At 36.6% G+C, this 21769-nt stretch overlaps 1 protein-coding gene and 3 pseudogenes across 2 annotated transcripts in view; all 4 read right to left on the bottom strand.

Annotated features, from left to right (window-relative positions):
- Window positions 1-2043: 2043 nt before the first annotated feature.
- Window positions 2044-13613, bottom strand: LOC132169536 (phosphomannomutase-like; annotated as a pseudogene).
- Window positions 4441-6892, bottom strand: LOC148588164 (protein FAR1-RELATED SEQUENCE 5 pseudogene; annotated as a pseudogene).
- Window positions 13614-16327: 2714 nt separating the features above from the next.
- On the bottom strand, window positions 16328-18754 carry LOC148588163 ((+)-neomenthol dehydrogenase-like; annotated as a pseudogene). The gene is made up of 5 exons (XR_015912725.1): window positions 18002-18754; window positions 17656-17902; window positions 17470-17542; window positions 16838-17010; window positions 16328-16702 (listed from the first exon to the last, which is right to left on the bottom strand). The product of XR_015912725.1 is annotated as a (+)-neomenthol dehydrogenase-like (transcript).
- LOC132169535 (putative threonine aspartase) overlaps window positions 18702-21769 on the bottom strand; it is a 9554-nt gene continuing 6486 nt past the window's right edge. Inside the window, exons 2-6 of the mRNA XM_088514435.1 lie at window positions 20547-20597; window positions 19751-19871; window positions 19454-19538; window positions 19029-19110; window positions 18702-18845 (exon numbers count right to left, since the gene is read on the bottom strand). Coding sequence (XP_088370561.1) covers window positions 18702-18845; window positions 19029-19110; window positions 19454-19538; window positions 19751-19871; window positions 20547-20597 — 483 coding nt within the window. The remainder of the gene's footprint in view (window positions 18846-19028; window positions 19111-19453; window positions 19539-19750; window positions 19872-20546; window positions 20598-21769) is intronic.

Here is a 21769-nt window from a genome sequence, read left to right as displayed (position 1 = left end):
TTTTGTGCTGATGGGCTGCAGTTGGTTTGCTGCTGCATTTGATTAGTTGATGGGAGTTTCTGGTGCCTGTTGTTTGTGAGTTTTTTTTTTTTTTTTTGTTTTTTTCTTCATTTAGCTGATTCTTTGTATAGTTTTCAGTGCTGGTCTCTTTAAGGGTTCGGTTTTGTAGTGTTGTTTTTGCGTATTGGTTACTATAATCTTGTGTAAAAATTGTTGTTTTTTGCTTGTTTGCTTTCTCAGTAGTTGTTTGATTGTATTTGTTGTAAAGTTGCTGCGCGACTTCAGGTCCAGTGGGGTTTTACTTCTGCTGGAGTGGACTGTGTAATCTTTGTGTTGTATGAAAAATTTTATTCATTCAAAAAAAAAAAACCACTTGACTTGTATTTGTAGGGGTGTCAAGGCGGTTACGGTTAATAGTTATTAGCAATAACCGCTAATCGTAACTGCCTTAGCGGTTAGTAGATTTCACTAACCGCAACCGCTAACCGCCTAGCGGTTAACCGCCGGTTAACGGTTAGTGAAATAGATAACCGCCCGCTAACCGCTTTTTAAAAATTGAGATTTTTTTTGGGCTTTTTGGATTTTTTGGCTTTCTTTAAGGCTTTTTGGGCGTTTTTGGGCCTTTTTTTAACATCTCTTTTTTTTTTTGTATTTTTTTTTTTTTTTGTATTTTTAGTGTAATAATGCTTTAATTAAATTGTAGTTATAAGTAATATATTGTTTAATTCAATTGAATCAATCGTGATTATCATTGTACATGAATTATATGATTAACTTGTAGACTGATGACTTATGAGTTATGCCATATTATATATGTATTATTTATTATTATATAATCATATGATTTAATGATCAATTCATCATATGATATAATCATATCAATTATAGTGATAATATATAAATTACTAAAATTATAATGATAATACATTAATACTTAAATTGTGTTTATAAGTAACACATTGGTTGTTGTTTAATCTAATGTTAATTACTTAATTTGATATTATACGAAGCATATCATCATTGTACATTAATAATATGATTCATTAGAAGTCTTGAATAAAGTATTTGAATTGCCATTGAATCATATGATTAAGTATTAATATTATACATTTATATTATTCATATGCATATGTAAACTTATATAGACTTATAACATATATAGACTTATAAGTTTATAACATACATTGGAAATAAGTCTCTAGATATTTAATTGTTGTATTAGTATGAATTGGTATACTTATGAGTTATGTCATATTATATATGTATAATTTGTTATTATATAATCAAATGATTTAATGATCAATTGATCATGTGATATAATCATATAAATTATAGTGATAATATATTAATACTCAAATTGTGATTTAATTATTTTTTAAAAAAAAAATGTGATTTAATGATCAAGTGATTATATGATATGATCATATAAATTATAGTGATAATATATTAATACTCAAATTGTAATTTAATTATTTAAAAAAAAAATTGTGATTTAATGATCAAGTGATTATGTTATATGTATAAATATTTTTATAATTATAATTATAAAAATATATTATATAAAAAGGCGGTTAGCGATTACGGTTAGTAAACCCAATAACCGCAAACCGCTAGGCGGTTATAGTGCTTAGGCGGTTAGCGATTAATACGGTTAAACGGTTTGCGGTTATAGCTGTTAGCAGTTAGCGGGCAGTCATTGACACCGGCCCCTATATATTTGAAGTTGAGTAGGACAACAATAATCAACTTTCCAGCCCTTAAATTTAAATGGGTAATTGAATCTGTTCCTTTCAGTTTCTATGGTATTTTGCATGAAATTCCGGGTTGACATTTGAAATAAAGGGCATTTGGTCAGTAGGAAGCTTCTGTATGTGCTAGATTGTAATTGTCTTTCTAAATGTTTTCCACTGAATTAACCGAAGCTCAAGGAGAGAATTGGAAATACAGGACCTTTTGTTAACCGATGATTTTGTTGCCTTCAACAGTTTGAGACTAACTTAGAATACCCATTGGCGATTATATATAGGTTACTACAATCATAAACTATACCATTTCCCAACCTTGAGGGAAAACCTGTTACAAGAATTATGCACCTAAATTAGATTCAATGGCACTTGCCTTCTGATTTACTGCCAAATCAAGACTCATCCCAACATAATGAAGATGAAGTATAATCTTTAAGTACAACTCACATCAAAACTTATTTGCCCTCCTATTGAACATGTCAGGTTAAGGTGAGCAAACTTCTCACGAAGCACAGAAACCATTTTCGGGCGAATGTTGAGAACCTGAAACATCATTTTCATGTGTTTTTCCACATTGCATACCCAAAAGCATAAAAGTTATTCTATGATAATAGAATAATTTAGAATTTGATATTTTGGGCGGGAAACAAAAAGAACCAAAGATTCTTTACCTTGTCATACTTCTCAAATTCATCCCTTTCTTCTTGGCTGCAGTTTCTCCCAATTGGTGATACATTGATCATGCCACTTCGGAACTCTATAAATGTTCTACTAAAAACATATAAAAAAAGGAAATCTTACCAAGCTTAAAATACACACACGAACATATTTAGGCTTTCATAACACTAACCTTTTTATAGGGATATCCAACTATCCAAGTCAGCAATATACTGGAGTGTAAAATTGATAAATTCCTGCACATTTTCAATCCATCGGGACAAGGAATTGATAAATATGGTAAGCTAGAAAATGTTTTGTACAGAGTTTTTGTCTACCATACATCTCTATAACTTACACCCATAGCCATTCTCACAATCCATTATTACTATAGGCTTGCAGAACAACAACTAATAAGATGCTTCTAGTCATTGTTGATGAGTTCTTTGCATGCAAGCAAGCATGTATGGGAGAAATTAACTGTTCTAGTCCCTGAAAATGTAAGGACAAGTGCAAGAGACCCATCCTAGGTATCCTAAGAGTATAAAACATTGGGCATTTTCCAAATAAGAAACTGAACAGTTCGTTTATTTAACACAGGAAGGTCATTACCTTGAGTTTCTCTTCTCCAAGAAATGTCTTTAAGCTCTGGACACATGAAGAAGAGAGCGTCTTGGGTACTCAGGTTGCACAAAAGGTTGATTTTGTGCCAGCCACTAAATGACTGACACGTCTGCTTGGAGCAAGTTAGAAAATGTTTTTGGATGCACTAGATTATCCCTTCTAATGGTAAAACCAATAGACAGTAAGTTTTCTTTCTCGTTCTTTCTCTCTTCGTTTTCTCAGTTTTCTTCGTCTACCGCCGCCCAGCTCGCCGTCGTCCAGTCCACAGCCATCCAGCTCACCCGTACCGCCCAGGAAAAGTTGAATAGAGAAATCGAGCCTCGCCGCCGTCCAGCCCAGTTCACTGCCGCCACCCAATTTCCTGCCGCTGCCCAGCTCGCCGCGACCCAGCCCACCGAGCCCACTACCCAGATCGCCGTCGTCTGCACCAATATCGCCACACCAGCACCGCCCATCGAACCTCGCCGCTCAGCCCACTCGCACCGCTCAGGAGTCCACTGCCCAACTCGCCTCCACCCAGCTCCCTGCCGCTGCCTTGCCCAGCTCGCCGCGGCCCAGCTCACCACCGCCTAGCCCACTGCCCAGATCGCCGTCTTCTGCACCAATATCGCCACACTAGCACCGCCTAGCGAACCCTGCCTCTCAGCCCACTCGCACCGCTCGATGGAAGTTCTTACTTTTTTTGGATTTTTTTTTTTTTTTAATTTTTTTAAACCAACAAGGGATTCTAAAATAGGCCCTTAAAAAATCCTTTGTATTTAAGGGTTTCTGCAACTAGATGCTTGATGAAATTGAAAATTCTAAGTTTCACCTGCATTTTTTTTTTTGGTCCAGAGCATTTGCAATTTTTTTGGTCCAGAGCACTCTAATATTTTCTTGTTGGTTGTAGAATAAATCTGCCATTTTGCTTTCATTGTTGTAAGTTGGAACAAAAAATATTGTTGAATGAAGTTCTAATTAAGGGTGTCTGCAACTAGATTCACCTGCATTTTCAATGAAGTTCTAATCTGCCCTTAAAATATCCTTTGTATTTAAGGATGTCTGCAACTAGATTCACCTGCATTTTTATTTCTTCCAGAGCACTTGCAATTTAATAGTTGCAGAAGCACTCTGGTATTTTCTTGCTGCTTGTGGAATAAATCTGCCATTTACTTTCACTGTTGTAAGTTGGAACAAATATTGAGCAAATATTGTTGATCTCAGTCTTGAAAAATATTTAGCAAATACTGTTGGTTAGCTTAAACATTGTTGGTTATACAAAAAATAAACCAGTAAGTGGTCACCATAACAGCATACAGCTTAGTGAGCTTGCATACATTCGACATTGTTAGCCATATACAGCATACAGCTTCCATACATTTTTTTATGGTCACCATAACCTCACAAAAAAGACCACTCCACACAAACCACAACTTCAAGGAATTTCATAGGGGTTGTTGTCTGCACCAATATCAATTGTGGTAGATGGAAATACAGGATCTTGAGACATGGCAAATGTAGTTGCAAAGGGATACTCCATAGTTGGCAAAGAGCACTGTATTAAAAAATAATGAAATTTAGATAATGGACAAAATATGACTTTGATAGAGGATATGTTATAATAAGAAATTACCTTTACTAGACTTTGTTGATCCATCAACTCCAAATTAGTTGACTGCATATTGTCTTTCACAACATCCCTATAAAAAATAAGATTTTAATGCAAAATAAAACACAATGCATTTTAATGTAAATTATTGTAAATCACAAAATTTATAAGAATACCTAGCTTGCTTTTGTGAAGGACAATTGGTTCTCACATGCCCGGTTTTCTTGCAAATGGAACATGCCCTTTTCTTGATTTCTTGATTTTCTTTTGGATTTTTTTGTCTCAAAGATTTAGGTTTTCCTCTACAACGAACATTTAAAGGATCTTGCAAGGTGAATCCAAGGTTTGATAGTACTTGGTTGTTCAACACGGGACCATCGGCGCTTCCTACATCACAATCATCATCCATTGCCAAAAGCTCGTGATGAAGCTTTTCTAAACCAATGCCAAGATGTTCATATTTTCGTTTTGATTGGCACCCCGCTTCTATAACTTCATAAAATTGCAACATTAAGCTATTTCTCATCAAAGTGAAAGAATTTGGCTTCTCTACTTGATTATCATCACTTGATATGCCATGTATAATGCGACTCTTGGCATTGATCGTCCATCTATCTAAAACATAATGTTGAGGAATAGTGTCCACCAAAGATTTCTTCAAAAAAATTTGAAGAATGTGCCTACATAGAATTCCAACAAATTCAAACTTATGGCATGTACAAGTAGCTTTCTTTTCAAGAACTTCAAATGCAACTTCATAAAATGGAGTTTCTTTCCCATGAAGGGTCACCCTATATATCTTTGTCCCTCCTTCTTCCCGATATTTAGATGACTTGTAATTTTGAGTGTTAAATAGCTCTTCTTGAAACATCAAAAAAGACTCTCTTGTGTAAACCTTTGCAGCCTCTGCTTCCATCTTGTAACATGTTTTTAAAATCGGTCTAGAATTTAATGTCTTCACATCTCTTTCTTTCTCTTTAAAATAACGTGCATCCAAGGCTTTTTCATATTGATATACAAAGTCACACACCATTGTACTTGAACGAACATAATCTTTAAAAAACTTATTCATGCTCTCACTTCTTTGAGTAGTAGACATGCCAGCACAAAATGTGGTTCGCAAGTAAGCCGGTATCCACTTTTCACGTCGCCTATAAATATTTTTCAACCAATCATTCTCTCCCAATTGATACTTGCTTACAATTTCATTCCATTCAACCTCAAACTCTTCAATCGTGATTGTATTATGAATACAATGTCGAAAATCTCCTTGGAAAGATGGATATTTATTATATATATGAGCCAAATGTTCTGGAACTTTTTGTAAAATATGCCACAAGCACAATCTATGAGTAGTATTTGGTAGTACCTCTGCAATTGCCTTACCCATAGCCTTGTCATCATCTGTGATAATTGTAGAAGGAGCACGTCCAAGCATTGCTTCAAGCCATGTTTTCAACAACCATGTATATGATTCAACGGTTTCATTTATGAGCAAAGCACATCCAAACATCATTGATTGGTGATGGTGGTTAACTCCAGTAAAAGGAACAAAAGGCATCTTATAACAATTTGTCAAATAGGTAGCATCAAAAGTAACAACATCTCCAAAATATTGGTATGCAACTCGTGATCTAGCATCTGCCCAAAAACAATTGCCCATTCTTCCATTTTCATCCACTTGGATTGCATAAACAAAACCCGAATTTTTGCTTTGTTTCTCAAGAAAATAATTGTACATTTTTTGTGCATCTCCCTCTCCAAACATAAGACTTCTTCTATTCCCCAAATAATTTTGAACATCTTTAGCAATACAACCAACATTATGGTCACCACCGGATTTTTTGCTCAACACTGACATTATCTTCCTTGGAGGTACACCGGCCTCATTTAGTGTATCTATAAGACTCTTTTGGGCATGTGTTACCACTCTATGTCCACGAAGTAAACTTGTGCTTCTAGGAGAAAGGAGCATATGATTATGTTCAATTACGAACTTACATACAATCCATCCTAATCCCACTTTCTTCAAACCCATCATTGCTTTGCATCCTATTCTTGTTTCTGGCTTCGAATTTGTAGAGATTGTGTTTTGAGAATTTTTATAACGAAATCCTTCCCTTGAACACACATATTCTATCGCAACTAATGACTTATCATTCAATCGTCGAGAATGACTTTTCCGAATGCTAAAACCTATTCGCCTTGAATAAGCATTATAACATGCATAAGCATCTTCTAATTCAACAAATTCCATATTAAGACATGGTTCTGTGGGACCATTACGCCAAGAAAAGTGGGTAGTAGATTGCTTCAAATCACATTGATCTTCTGCCATTACATTGTCAATATATCCATCTTCAATAATCTCATCACCACATGATATTATCTCAAGTTCTTTACTATTAGTATTCATTTCGGGAATCCTGCAAGATGATTTTCTTTAACCATTGAGACAAGAATTTCACGATAAGTTTTTACAACTAGATAAAGACTAAAGTAGGGAAAAATAATGTTGAACTTTACAAAATCATGCACAAATATGTTGAGGAATCTAAGGTTTTCTAGTTTTGTGAAAGGATCAATCTGCCATTGACCATCTTGAATGATGAATAAAGCATTTAAGAGAAGCATTCATAAGAAAATATGGGCAGCTGCGATTTAGATGTAATACTTGCAGACATCCAAAGAAATGTGAGATTAGGTGAACAAATCTCTCTTTACAAAAATGGAGACATTATCCACAAACCTTAAAACTAAAAATTATCACGCAAAGTCATAAGCAGTAGGCTAGGCACGTCTACATAACAGAGGTTAAAAACAATTAAAAAAAAAAAAAAAAAGGGCAGAACATGAACCCATTTTTATATTGTCACTCATTACAGGCAAGCAACTACTTTTCTGGCACCACCACCTCTGATCCCCGCAATCCCACAAATACAGGCAAGCAACTACTTTTCATATGGAAAGCAAAGTTCTTTGATTTACAAGAAAAGTTGTCCTTAAGGTTAACGGGAAAGACTGGGGAACAAAATGGAGAGTTAGAGAAAAAAAAAATATCACTTACCGGTGGTGGAAATCTGCCTGCGTATGGCGGCAGTGGGCTGATGTATGGCGGCAGTGGGCTGAGGTGTGGCGGCAGTGGGCTGATGTGTGGCGGCAGTGGGTGGTTGATGTTTGCCTTATAAAAGAATAGGAATAACAGGGGAAAATAAGGGTTTGGGTTTAACAAATAGAATGGTATAATCTAGTGCATTCAAACTTTTTTTCTAATTTGAAATAAGCTTAGTTGTCATTCATTGAGTGGTGGGCACAAAAAGTCACTTTTGTGCAACCTCCACATATAAGTTATTCTCCATGAAGAAACAAAACCTATCAAGGTAATATATATCAAACTAAGAAACAAGGATGCAAAAGATAATAAAGTTTTGCTACAACTCCCAAGGAAACAATTTATAGTTGGCAAGCACCTTAAAGGCCAAAACCAACCCAAAGGCATTTTCAAACTTAGGTAATGTGTAATAACAAAATGACGAGGAGGTGATACATAATTGTCCAGAATAACAAACACTTCCATGGGGGATGTACACAGTGGGTCAACAAAGGACTCTTTTTCTCTGAGCAAATTACAAGTCAAAGGGAAGGGTTAAAGGTCAGCAAAGGACAAGTATACAAGCATCAATTGCTTTTTGAAGTTTAGCATACCAAGTTAAATAAAACCATCTTGACACTTCTAGCTCAAGTCTCTTGTGGATATCTAAATTTATAAACATCAGTTACAAATGTTACTGCTTTCTTTGTATTCTGGGTTTATGCTGTAAACAGTACCTGGGTGTCAATAAGCTTCCCATCTTTATGAGCCACAAGACCATTCTTAGAAAACACATAATCGTAGTCATCAATAACTGCAAAGAGAAAAGAGACACTTAATAGTATAGTCATGTACATATGAAAAATTGTGAAGTATACAACTGCATTTGGCCCTGATTTTGAGAACTATTGAAAACCAATCAGATAATGCTTATAAAGGTTAGACTTGAAACTCATTTATAATCCATAGAAAAGATAATGCTTGATTGTCAAGGTTCATGTCGAATATTCACATGAAAAATACATTTGAAAGCTAAGAACTAAAGTATATTTTTAGATCATGTTGAAACAAATGGAATAATCAAACAGATTTTGGGTTCCTAGCTCATTTCACTTTCTCTTATGAGCCAATGACTAAGAGCTAGATAGAGCAAACCTGTCTTCCCAAGCTGCTCTGATATTTTAATAAGGTCAGATCCTTCCACGACTCCGACTGTCACAACCTGCAGCCAGAAATATCTCTCATCAAATGCCTTCTGAATGTTGGTAAAAGAGAATACAAGAAAGAGTCCCATAAAATCCCCTCTTATAGCTAAGCAATTACCTTTCAAAGCTCCCGCATGAATTCTAACAGCTTTGGAGTAGCCACCTAGCATTTGAGTGGAAAAAGTTGCATCAAAGACAATTTCAAGTGGATACATGGAAATGTTACTTTCATGCAATAAATCTAAGAAATAACAACTTGCTTACATATATCCTATGCTGCTGTGACCATAATAATATAAACAATACAATGGAACAAAATTAACAAACAAAATGAATCAGAGAAGAAAATCGGTACCTTTCTTGGAGCAGTAAGGGTCCCATCTGTTAGGAAATTAATCTTATTTCCCAAGACCCGTGAGATGCGAAAAATAAGAAGAATGCGGAATAACAAAGATAAGCAATCACACACGACACAAAGATTTAAGTGGTTCGGCTTAACAAGCCTACATCCACTGGCGGAGACGACCCGGAGAAAATCCACTATCAAAAGATGGAGTACAAAAATAGTAGAGAGAAAATCACTTAGATCCCAAAGCCCCAATACACCCAAATCTCACTATCACACAAGAAAGATTATTCCCAAAATAGAATACAAAAGACAGATATACAAACTCTTCTTTTGCTGGAACGGATGGTGGCTGATCTTTATTTTCTTCTCTCACTCTGCAGCACCCTTTTTCTTCTAATCACTTGTTTTTGGCTCCTCCAAAAACCACCAAGAAGAAAACACCCTTGCTGCCCTTGTACCTCCTTCTCTCAAATTCTCTCTTTTTTCTCGTCTCTTTGGTGCTTCACGTTTTTTTGCACACACACAAATTCACCTTGTGCTTTGTTCCTTATATAGAAGCTTAACTCTCCTTTTACATGTTGGTCTAGGACTTCTACTATAAGTGAAACAAGGAGTCCAATAACACATAGGAGAAGGACTCCAAAACAAATTTAGACAAAAGTCTCCTAAACCCAAAAGGAGTAGAGAACTAGTGGGGCCCACGTGTGATGGGTGGCAAGTCACACCTAACAATCTCCACCTTGACTTGAATCCCATCAAGTCTACCAAAACGTGTCTCCTCCAGATGTCTCCGCCTCAGCCCCCAAGGGCAATCACACTCTACAAGTGTCCCTCAAGTCCAAGCGCCTCTTGAACTTGAGCATAGGACTTGATTTAGACATTACACCATGCTTCTCTATCAGCCCCGTCGACCGTACAGCATTCTCCGATGACTCTTTCTTCCTGTAGACCCATCTGCACCCTTTAGCCTTCTTTCCTTTGGGTAATTCTCCAGATTCCCAAGTTTTACCTCTCTGTAGTAACTCCACCTCTGTCAGTGTACTATTCTGAGTAGACGATGGATCTCCACTACAAGCCGTTAGAGCAAAAGAAACCATATCTTCAAAGCCATACCTCTTTGTTGCTTTTCGATCCTGTTTCTCTTTGCCTCTTGCTAAAGAATAAGACTCTTCTCGGTGCTGTAAGTTTCTTGAAGATTTTCTGTTATCACATTCATCCGTGAGTGAACACTGTTTATCAAGCTCCACCTCCACGAATTGTTTCTCTTTCTGCACTGTACTTTCAGAAAGGTCATCTAAGTTAACAAACTCAGACTTCTTCGGTTCCTGCTCTGTAACTTCAGGTTCTGCACTTGACCCATCCTTGTACATAGCACACTCATTAAAAGTCACATTCCGACTTCTAATGATCTTCCGATTTTGATCATCCCAAAATTGATAACCAAAGGCCTCATCTCTATATCCAATGAAGAAACACTTATTAGATTTACCATCTAGTTTACTCATGGTATCAGACTCAACATGGACATACGAAGCACAACCAAAAACTTTCAGATGTGAAAGATTTACCTCTTTTCCACTCCAGACTTCTTCCCGTAGTCTATGGCTCAGGGAAACGGAAGACCCCCACCCCCCATTTATTAGGTATGTAGCAGTGCTAACTGCATCAGCCCAGAAAGTTTTTGGTAACCCAGCATGCAATCTCATACTCCTGGCACGCTCATTGAGAGTCTTGTTCATGCACTCAGCCACGCCATTCTGCTGCGGCGTTCCTGGGATAGTTTTCTCCATTCTAATCCCATTCACTGCACAAAACTGTTTAAACCCCCTGTCTTCGTATTCTCCTCCATTGTCTGATCTCAAACGCTTGAGCTTCAAGCCCGTTTCAGTCTCAACCATGGCCTTCCATTTCTTAAAAGTCTCAAATACAGCAGATTTACTTTTCAAGAAATAAACCCATACCTTCCTGCTTGAGTCATCAACAAATGTGATGTAATACCGCGAGCCTCCAAGAGATGCCACTGGTGCGGGACCCCACAAATCCGTGTGTACCAGCTCCAGCTTTCCAAGCTTAGGTGCTTTGCCAACTTCCGCGAAACTCACCTTCTTCTGCTTCCCTAGGATGCAGCCTTCACACAAATCAGACTCAACTGACTTTAACCCCAGTAGTTTCCCTTTTGACATAAGTACCTTCATCTCTTTCTCACTCATGTGCCCAAGCCTTAGGTGCCATAGTTTTGAGTCAGCATCCGTATCTGCAACAGCAACTGTATCCTTGCTGTTCGTCGTCATATAAAGAGTACCCGTCTTATGACCACGAGCCAAAATCCTAGCTCCCTTGCAGACCTTCCACTTTCCACCGTGGAAATGAATTGAATACCCTTCCTCATCAAGCTGTCCCACTGAAATCAGATTCTTTTTTAGCTCCGGAACATGCCTGACCTTCTGTAGCTTCCATACCAAGTCACTGTGAACTCTAATGCGAACATCGCCTAGGCCCACAACATCCAGCGCCGTTCCGTCAGCCAAATACACCTTCCCGAAATCTCCACCAACATAGTTCACGAGAATTTCACGGATCGCTGTCGTATGAAAAGATACTCTTGAGTCTAAGACCCAAGAATCAAGGGGACTATCAACAGATAGAAGTAGGGCATCATATACTTCTTCTGTCACTACATTTGCATAATCATTCTCAGTCTCCTTCTGCAGTTCCCTGCAATTTTTCTTGTAGTGGCCAGTCTTGCCACAGTTCCAACACTCAGGTTGTTGGCCGAATCTGAATTTGCTTCTCCCTTTTCTAGAATTTGATCTGCCTTGACCAGAGTTTCTATCTTGTCCTCTGCCCCGAGTCTCAAGGTTTAAAGCAGCACCAGAACAAAAGGCTTCACCTGCATCTTTTCTGCGAACCTCTTCACTGAGAATCAAATCCCTGACGTCTTCATAGCTTAGTTTACTCTTTCCTACAGAGTTACTCACAGCCATCCTCACTGCTTCCCAGCTATTGGGCAAAGATGCCAAGACGATCAACGCGCGAACCTCATCATCAAAATTAATTTCCACCGAGGACAATTGATTTGTGATGTTGTTGAACTCATTGAGATGATGTGCCACTGAAGCTCCTTCCGCCATCTTTAGGTTGAACAATTTCTTCATCAGATGCACCTTGTTGTTAGCCGACGGCTTCTCATATATGCTTGACAAAGCCGCCATTAGACCTGCTGCGGTCTTCTCCTTTACAACGTTGTGTGCAACTGATTTTGACAGTGATAACCTGATAACTGCTAGGGCTTTACGATCAAGCAGAGCCCACTGGCTATCATCCATGTCGTCAGGTTGTTCTTCCAAAAGAGGTTGATGAAGATCCTTCCCATAAAGAATATCTTCAATCTGTACCTTCCAAAATCCAAAATCTTTGCCGTCGAATTTCTCGATTCCCATCTTTCCTTCTTCACCTGCCATCGCTCCAACTCGAACCAACAGCTCTAATACCAGTTGTTAGGAAATTAATCCTATTTTTCAAGACCCGTGAGATGCGAAAAATAAGAAGAATGCAGAATAACAAAGATAAGCAATCACACACGACACAAAGATTTAAGTGGTTCAGCTTAACAAGCCTACATCCACTGGCGGAGACGACCCGGAAAAAATCTATTATCAAAAGATGGAGTACAAAAATAGTAAAGAGAAAATCACTCAGATTCCAAAGCCCCAATACACCCAAATCTCACTATCACACAAGAAAGATTATTCCCAAAATAGAATACAAAAGACAGATGTACAAACTCTTCTTTTGCTGAAACGGATGGCGGCTGATCTCTATTTTCTTCTCTCACTCTGCAGCACCCTTTTTCTTCTAATCCCTTGTTTTTGGCTCCTCCAAAAACCACCAAGAAGAAAACACCCTTGCTGCCCTTGTACCTCCTTCTCTCAAATTCTCTCTTTTTTCTCCTCTCTTTGGTGCTTCACGTTTTTTTGCACACACACAAATTCACCTTGTGCTTTGTTCCTTATATAGAAGCTTAACTCTCCTTTTACATGTTGGTCTAGGACTTCTACTATAAGTCAAACAAGGAGTCCAATAACACATAGGAGAAGGACTCCAAAACAAACTTAGACAAAAGTCTCCTAAACCCGAAAGGAGTAGAGAACTAGTGGGGCCCACGTGTGATGGGTGACAAGTCACACCTAACACCATCCACATCAAATAAAGCAATTAAACCAGGTTTCCTGATGGCCATTTCGCTCAAGATATTTTTCTGCAACACCAAATCCACAATATCACAATGCTTCCAACAAAAACTTAACAAACTAGCTCCTCTAAAACTTTCTGAGAAATTAAATCTCCATTTACAATATCCCTAAAGGTCTCGAAGTACATTACAATCTATCTACAACCCATTTGAGCTACAATCCCAAAGGTCTATCTTTCCATCATTGTGGATGGTAATTTTATACTGAACCATAGAAGAAAACAAATCAAATGCACAGCCGAGTTTGGCAGCAAGCACCTAATGCTCGGACTGGAATTCGAAGTGGAATTCCAAATCTGGTTTGGTTTCTGGACTCAGGCCTTACTCATTAAACCCAGAATAACAATTCCACAGCAAAACCCAGACTTCCAAATCCCACAGAATTGGAATTCCAAACCGAAGAAAACAAAAGAGAGAGAGAGAAAGAAAACATTTGCATTCAGTTCAAAATAAATGGCAGATTCAAGTTCCAAGCTAAGAATTAGTAGTTACACAATCAAATAATCAAGTGAATAAACAAAATGGAAAATAGTTAACTTGCCTGCTTCAATAACTGAAACTTTAAGCTCAGAATTTGAAGCAGATCTTTAAGGGCGGAAGTGGGGAGTCCCGGGGGATTATATAAATTGTTGAAGGGGTAGCATGAGAAGTGAGGGTCTTTGGGCAATTCCGGGCGTTTTTTTTTTTTTTTTTTAATTAAAATAATAAAATAATAATAAATAAAAAATTATGCCCGGAGTGCTTCACTGTTGAAGCACGCTGGGCGTGCTGTTTATCTTTACCCGAAGGTCTTTAGATCTAGGGATTGGGAGCTTTGACAAGCTGCGAAACTACAGACTATCTGGGTGCTGTACAAGGATAAATCAGAGTCGTCCACGTGTGACGGTCAAAGGTCAAGAAATTCCAGACGTCAGATCATTTATTACGAAGAGATTTCTCTCTCTTTTTCAAGGGCAAAGTGGGCTAGACATGGCATGAGGGAGGCATGGGGAAGGATATGTTTTCAACATAGGTCCAAGATTCTTTCTTTAAATAAATGTAAAGTTATAGATTCGGTGTCTTCTCTATGATCTTTTGGGTCTAGGTTTTTTGTGAGTTAGTTTTAGATCTAGCTTGTAGATGTAGATTTAGATTTAGTTTCTAAACTTAGATTTGATCGTTTTCATCCGGCAAGGCTAGTCTTCTTAAGGATGTCTACGATATCCTTTTTTTATTCCTTTTGTCTTGGCCTTTGGATCAATGATGTGAATTGTCTCCTAATCTTTGGGCCGATGAATAGTAGATCGGTGTGAGGGTTTATCTCTTACGGCCGAATTTTTAGTTTTTTTATTTTGACCTTTTGTTTTTTTTTTTTTTTTTTTTTTTTTGTATATGGGCTACTCATGTTCTAGATCTAGTCTGTTCAGAGCAGATCTAGTACATGAGTTAGCAGAAGCTTGAAGTTCTAGATAGCACTTGATTATAAGAATTTTCTAAATAATATCTATGACTTTGTCACCTCATAACATTTGGCTATGATAAATTCTGATTGGTATCTATAACTTCGTAATCTTATAGCATTTGGCTTTGATTTTTCAGAGTTTTATGCTCTGTGTTGTAAGAATTTTATGCTCTTAATTTGTTATCAATGCAATTTGCAGATAAAATACAACCATATAATTAAAAATACTACAAAACAAAATCTAAATAAAAAATAATAATAATTTCCATTTCTTGGGAGAGCATTTGATCATTTAGATGTAATATTTTTACCTCTTGTGTCTACCATTGTTTTGTGCCAACATCCGATTTTCTTCCAACTATATAATTAATATCTGTTGTCAAACTTTCTTTATCAAGTTAAGATATTAAAGATATAATATCAATTCCAAGGTGACTTACCAACTCATTCACCATTATTTTAAATAATTCATTTCTATGGCCACTCAATATCATGGTAAATCAATTTAGATACTCACATGCTTGAAGGTGTGGATGAGTTTGAGCTTATTGGAACATTATTTAAATGATTAAATTCATAATTTTTTTTATTAATTTAAAATTTTAAAATAATTAGTAAATCAAAACAAAGGCTATGATATCAAATTTTGTCTTTGGAATTCATTTCTCAATTCAATTAAATATTCTATATGTCGAGACTCGGCGATAATTAATTTAAACTCACTTGTGTGAGAGAGCGTTAGAATATTAATTAAATGATTAAATTTATCATTTAGAATAATTGATAATTTAAAGCCCACCCCACACTAGATTTTGTAATCCCTTTGGAAGATGAAGTTTGGACGAGTGTAGAAGGCAGCCAAAATGTTTTTGGACCAGATAGAGTAACGAACAAGAGGAGGAAATTGAGCAGCACTTTCTCCCCCATTAACTTGTGCTTGGACTTTTGAAGGAAATTTCTCACCATCTAGATCGACTTGACTAGTTATTCTTCACCAAGTACTATTCAAATGACCTCACTCTGAGGGTGGGGTCGTTTGAACAATGTTTTACTCTTTAAACGACTCTTCCTTCTGAGAGGGGTCATTTTACAATTAAAATGACTACTGATAGACTCTATTCCAAAACATCTCTAAATCATTATTTTTTTTTAGTGAAGGGCCTCTCGTACTATTTTCAAGATTGTTGAAATGGAGATTCTACTAAGATTCTCAGCATAAAATACATGACATTAACTTTGTACATTGGCTTGAAAATAGCTTATTGCATTGAGAACCAAGACAGAAAAGTAGAGTACAAAGGGAAAAGAGCATATTCATTCAAGTATCCATGTGGTATTTATTCTCTTAATGAGAAATTAAAGAAATATACGATCTTTAATCAAAAGTTGACACTTTTTTCTGTTCAAAGAATACGCCAAAGGACCATCGTTAGCAGCGTTAGCTTTACAGCACTTTCAGCACCTTCATCACTAGTCAAGAAGCCAGTGTTGAGGTTTATATCTGTCTTGACATTGCCAGGACAGACGTAATTGAATGAAAAGATGGATATTTCTTGGCCACGATTCTTGTATAGGCATTTGGAGCCGCTTTTGAAACTTTGTAGGCAGGCAAAAAACTAGGCCAGCATTTCGTTTTCAAGGAACCCTCTTTAAAATCTTTTAGAAATTCACTCAATACCTCATCCACTCTTTCTTCTGTTAGGCTTTCAGCATCACCAAACACTCCTTTAGCACATTCATTTGATATGTTCTAAAACACAGAACAAGAAAACTTGTGTTTGATTGAAGGGAAAATGAATCACAGTTTAATTTGAAAATAAAAACTCTGCATGAATCTTGATAGAAAGTATACAAGAGGGATCTTATATTTGTACTAGTTTTATACATGTAGCTTCCCCCAGAAAGAGGAAACATTAACAATCCTTGGTGAATTGTACAAATGCAGGTGGGGAACAAGTGCTTCAACCATTCTTCTGCAGCCACAGTAGTTTGTCCTCACGCAATCTTCAGCTAACTCATAAGTGTGACTCGTTATTTTCTCCCAATCGATTGTGGCACCTTCTTGCATTAATAATTGTAGAAAGAAGTGTTGAGAACTAATCTCACATTATCTTTGAACAAGATCTTTGGCATGTCTATAAGGAATGGGCAACCCCTTTTATAAAACCGGTTTATGAGATGAGTTAGGTCCACAAATTTCTTCATGATATCAGAGCCTATCACAGGACGAATGGAGCCCACACTACTTACCCCGTGACAAAGACCAAGAAAAATACCGGTTTGCCCACATTGCTTGTAGACAAGACCTTGGGAATGTTTATAAAGAATGAACAACCTTCTCTCATAGAGCCGATTTTATAAGATGAGTTAGGCCAATGAATTTCTTCAAGAAAATGGTAGACAGATAATGGTTTGTGATGGGTGATTATGTCCAAGAGCAGAGCACTTGTCTTTTTTTTCTTTTTTTTTTTTTCGGCGAAGAAAAGAAGAAATAAAAACAAAGGATACTTGGAAAACTTGCCTTACCACCACCCATAGCTGCAAAAGCATCACCATCTATTATACATCCAGAAATCCCGGCGTTGTTGACCTGCATATATAGAATTTAAAGGGTTTGTCATCATTAGAACAATAATAATAATAAAAAAGCAACAGAAAACAGAGGAATGAAAAGATTTTTAGTGAGTTGACTGTGAATCGTACCAATATATCAAGCTTCCCATATTTGGTTTTGATGAAATTTGCGAGAGAAGCAATACTACCAGGGTCAGCCACATCAAGCTGATGAAATACCACATACTCAGATAGCCCTAATTCTTTGAGCTTTTCAACAGCTTCAATGCCCCTTTTCTCATCTCTAGCAGTTAGCACCGTCACGACCCCATTTGAGGCCAGTTGCCTGCATATTCCAAACCCAATCCCCTTATTTGACCCTGTCACAACTGCATACGTGAAAAAAACAAACAAAAAAAAAGATGGTCCCAAAATTTTTAAAACGAATAAAGAGAGAGAGGGTATAAAAAACAGCATGAAAGAAGAAGCAAACCACCTCTTTGTTGCTTCTGCCATTGATGATGGAAAGTTGGGAGAGTGTGATAAGTGAAAGCACTATTAAAGAAGAAGAGTTATGCATTGAGGGTGGCTTGAGTTCTAGAGAGTCTTGAATTATTGATTCAAAACAAAAAAAGAGCTACCATACACGATGCTTTTACAAAATTGGTTAAAGCCCACGCATACTTGATAACAGAAACACATGATTAATGTAACCTTCATAGTCCACTTGGGAGAAGTTCAATCTAAAAAATGTTCCCTAAATATAAGCTTATAGCCACCTAGATGCAGTATTATGCATATAGCAAACAAAGCTAGACATATATATATATATATATATATATATATATATATATATATATATATATATATGAAAATGCCAAGCAACATCACCAGAATGAAACTGACAGAGACATGTGGAATGATTTATGAACCTAAGTTTTGTAGAATGTGACTTGTTTAATGCGAAGTTTTAATTTATGAACTAAGTAATTGCTTGCATAGGGTAGTATTAAATCTAATATACTCCTAAGAAGCACCATGGACCAAGGAACACAGGTAAAATACCATGTGTAAAGCGGGAAGGTGGATAGTATTATCAGCTTCCCTTACCAGAAAAGGCAGATGTGCAGATAAATGTTCACGCTACAGACCTTCACAGTTTTGAAATGGAATGAATCGCTCCTTGCAAAATCAAACTAAGATGGAATACCTGGTATTGCAGCAGTTTCTTGTAGACTGCAAGAAATACCCACAGCAGGAATTTCTGTTTTAGCTTTGGCATCATCAACCATCACTTTATACGTTTTCCATTGTGCTTTTGCCCTTTCTGTAACCAGCCACTATTTCAAAATGCTCAAGATCAATTTACCCATTGTTATAAGCAAGAAATAATTCTATAGCTGAAAGATAAGTGACTTTAAAAAGTAAACTTGACATATTTGACATGATATATGTTATCTACTCTCCTTTGGAGTTGGGTGAGAGGCTACAAAATTGTAGGTGAAAAAATAAAAGATATGGACCTTGTCAGCCTCGGCTATAGTTGCTGGCAAAGCAATGCCCTTGGACTTTGCCCATGTTCGAGCTCCTTCACCAACCAAGAAGCTGTGCAACATGGTATTATTTTTGCAGGAGTAAGTTTGAAGTAAAATAAAAAAATAAAAAAATAAAAGAATTCAGAAGTTGAAACTACTCCTCATGTTAGTAGAACATAACTAATTTTCATCAGAGTTGAACTTTTTTTCTTCTGATTAAATCATCTGCCATCAAACTATTAGCAAACTGATGTATCCCCAAGTGAAAAGTGACTATTTCATGAAGATTGATAATACATTCGGGGATATAGACATCTAGAAATGGACCGTAAAACAGCTTTATGAAAGGGAAGAGCCATAGTGACATAGTCCTCCAATAGGTTAAAAGAGAAGAAAGGTAGAGCAATCATTACATGGGAGGTATTCGACCCAACAAAGAAGATCCCATAATTTGATCCTTGGCCAATAAAGTAGCAATCTGGATGGCATTTCGAATGCCTGGTCTACAACATACGAAACAGACATTAATAACTTCATTTTGTTTTCCATGTCACACGCGACATTCAGTAAATTTATGTTAAATGAAGATTGCAAACTAAAATGTAAAGCCCAATTTGTTAACAGAATCATATAAACCAAAGAAATTGCTGATGACACGTAATGTAATTGGTTAACTCAATAAAATATCCAATGCATAGCATTATGAATACCTGGCAATGCCCCAACAGCCCCAAATGCTCCAGAATCACCATCCATAATACTGGCATCACATTCCACATGACCATCTTCTGTCAAATTGGAGCCTCGACCCGCATTTGTGCTAGGATCATCCTTCAATGAAATAGTGGTATCATTAAAACTCGTTAAACATGATATAACAGATCTACATGAAAGCTTACACAGCATCAAATGGTTCTCCTCTTGGTATAAAACGAAAAGCCTCTAATCCTTCGTAAAAGAAAATAAAGAGGCAATATCAAATCATCTTGGAATCCAAAATCAGCAAACCAAATTAGAAAATTGATTAACCTACGGTAAGACAGGCCTATATTGCTTTCCTGCTAAACTTCCACTCACTTGCTATTTGAGGACCACATGTTTTGTAACTTCAAAAAGGAAAATTCCATTCTACAACTTACTATATTATACCGAGTAGATTTAAAATTCTCCAAAAATTCTAAAGACAAAAGATACTTCTGAGGAACCAAAGATCCTCTCAAATTCAGAGATCACACAATGAATTCCCATACTTGACATAACCTGCTCTGTGTTAACTGCCAAAATAATTCTTTCCCCAAGTATAAGCGGAAAAGCCTCTCAAAAATTGGTTATGCTTACAGATTGACACTCCAACATTCCGAGATATAATATGAATTAAGAACAATTACATCCTAAGCATGATAACATCAGCATTATACAATAAACACGCAGCCAAATAGATAAACAAATGAACAAACGGATACATATATACATACATACAGTGTGTGTGGAAAGAAGAAACTATACCTCTAACACTTGAATAGCTGCAGAAACAGCATCTAAGCAACTGCCGGAGCCCTGAACCAAATAGACCAAAACACGTCAAGCATATATTTATAGCGCAATCAAATTCCTAGCTTTCAAATATTTTCAATTAAAGACACGATCATCGTCCTCATCAAAACCAAACATTTCTCTGAAATATGCATGTTTTACTTCAGACGAAGCATTCAAAAAATACACTTACAAAAAAAATTGAAAGTGCAATGTAATGAGATTCAACAAGCACCATTAAAGGATCCATTGCATGTTCCAGTTGGGCCTATTACTAGAGCAAGATCCAAGAAGATCAAAGAAGCACTTAATGGGCTGATTCAAGAGATTTTGGCTGATTCTAAAATGGGGCATTCCAAGCTTGGCCCAAAGGGAGATGAAGGCGTAATAAATTTGATCCAAGCTATTCATGGAGCAAATTGCACAAAATTTCCTTAGCAATGGCATGGATTAATGATTGATTATGGTTGATTGACTATCCAATTACATACCAATTAATTGGATGATTGACTTGCCAAATTACATGCCAATTAGTTGGTTGATTGACTTACCTATTTCAAGACCTTCCTTAGGCGTGATTTAATTGCCAATCTCAGTCTATTTTTGGCATGGAGGAGTTGCAAATTTCAGACCAAATCAACCTTAATTTTAGTTAGTCCTTTTTTACTTTATTTATTTTTCAATGTTGGAACCAATTTAATTTCCTTTCCATAGCAAGTAGGTAGTCATATTTTCAGACATGCTTTATAAATAGCATGCACTCATTGTAATGGACATCATGAATGAAAATTATAAAAAGTGAGGTTTGCTTCTTCTATTGGTTCTTCAAAGAACTTTTGAACTTATCAAGGATTTTTCCTTGTGGCGTTCAAACTCTATACCTTCGGTTCGTGATTCCATTATAATCATTGGGTCGAGAGTTGTTACTTTATACATTTAATTCGCGTTTCACTTATAAACGTTGGGTCAAGGTTTTCTATCCAAAAAAACATATCTGAATTTTAGCTTTCTTGGGTCCGTATTCCAATATTGTTGTTGGGTCTCAAAGCGCGTCGATTGAGGTTCGCATCATTTGGTATCATAGCACAGGCTCTAAAATCAGGTTTACTATCCTTTTGTTTTTATTTTTTGTTTATTGTTATCATCCTATCTTGTTCTGTTTGTATTCATTATTCCTTCTTGGTGTTTTACATCGT

The sequence above is a fragment of the Corylus avellana genome, chromosome 1 (genome assembly GCF_965113065.1).
Source record: "Corylus avellana chromosome 1, dhCorAvel1.hap1.2, whole genome shotgun sequence".
In the NCBI taxonomy this organism is placed as follows: Eukaryota; Viridiplantae; Streptophyta; class Magnoliopsida; order Fagales; family Betulaceae; genus Corylus; species Corylus avellana.
This window is presented reverse-complemented; position numbering and strand designations above follow the sequence as displayed.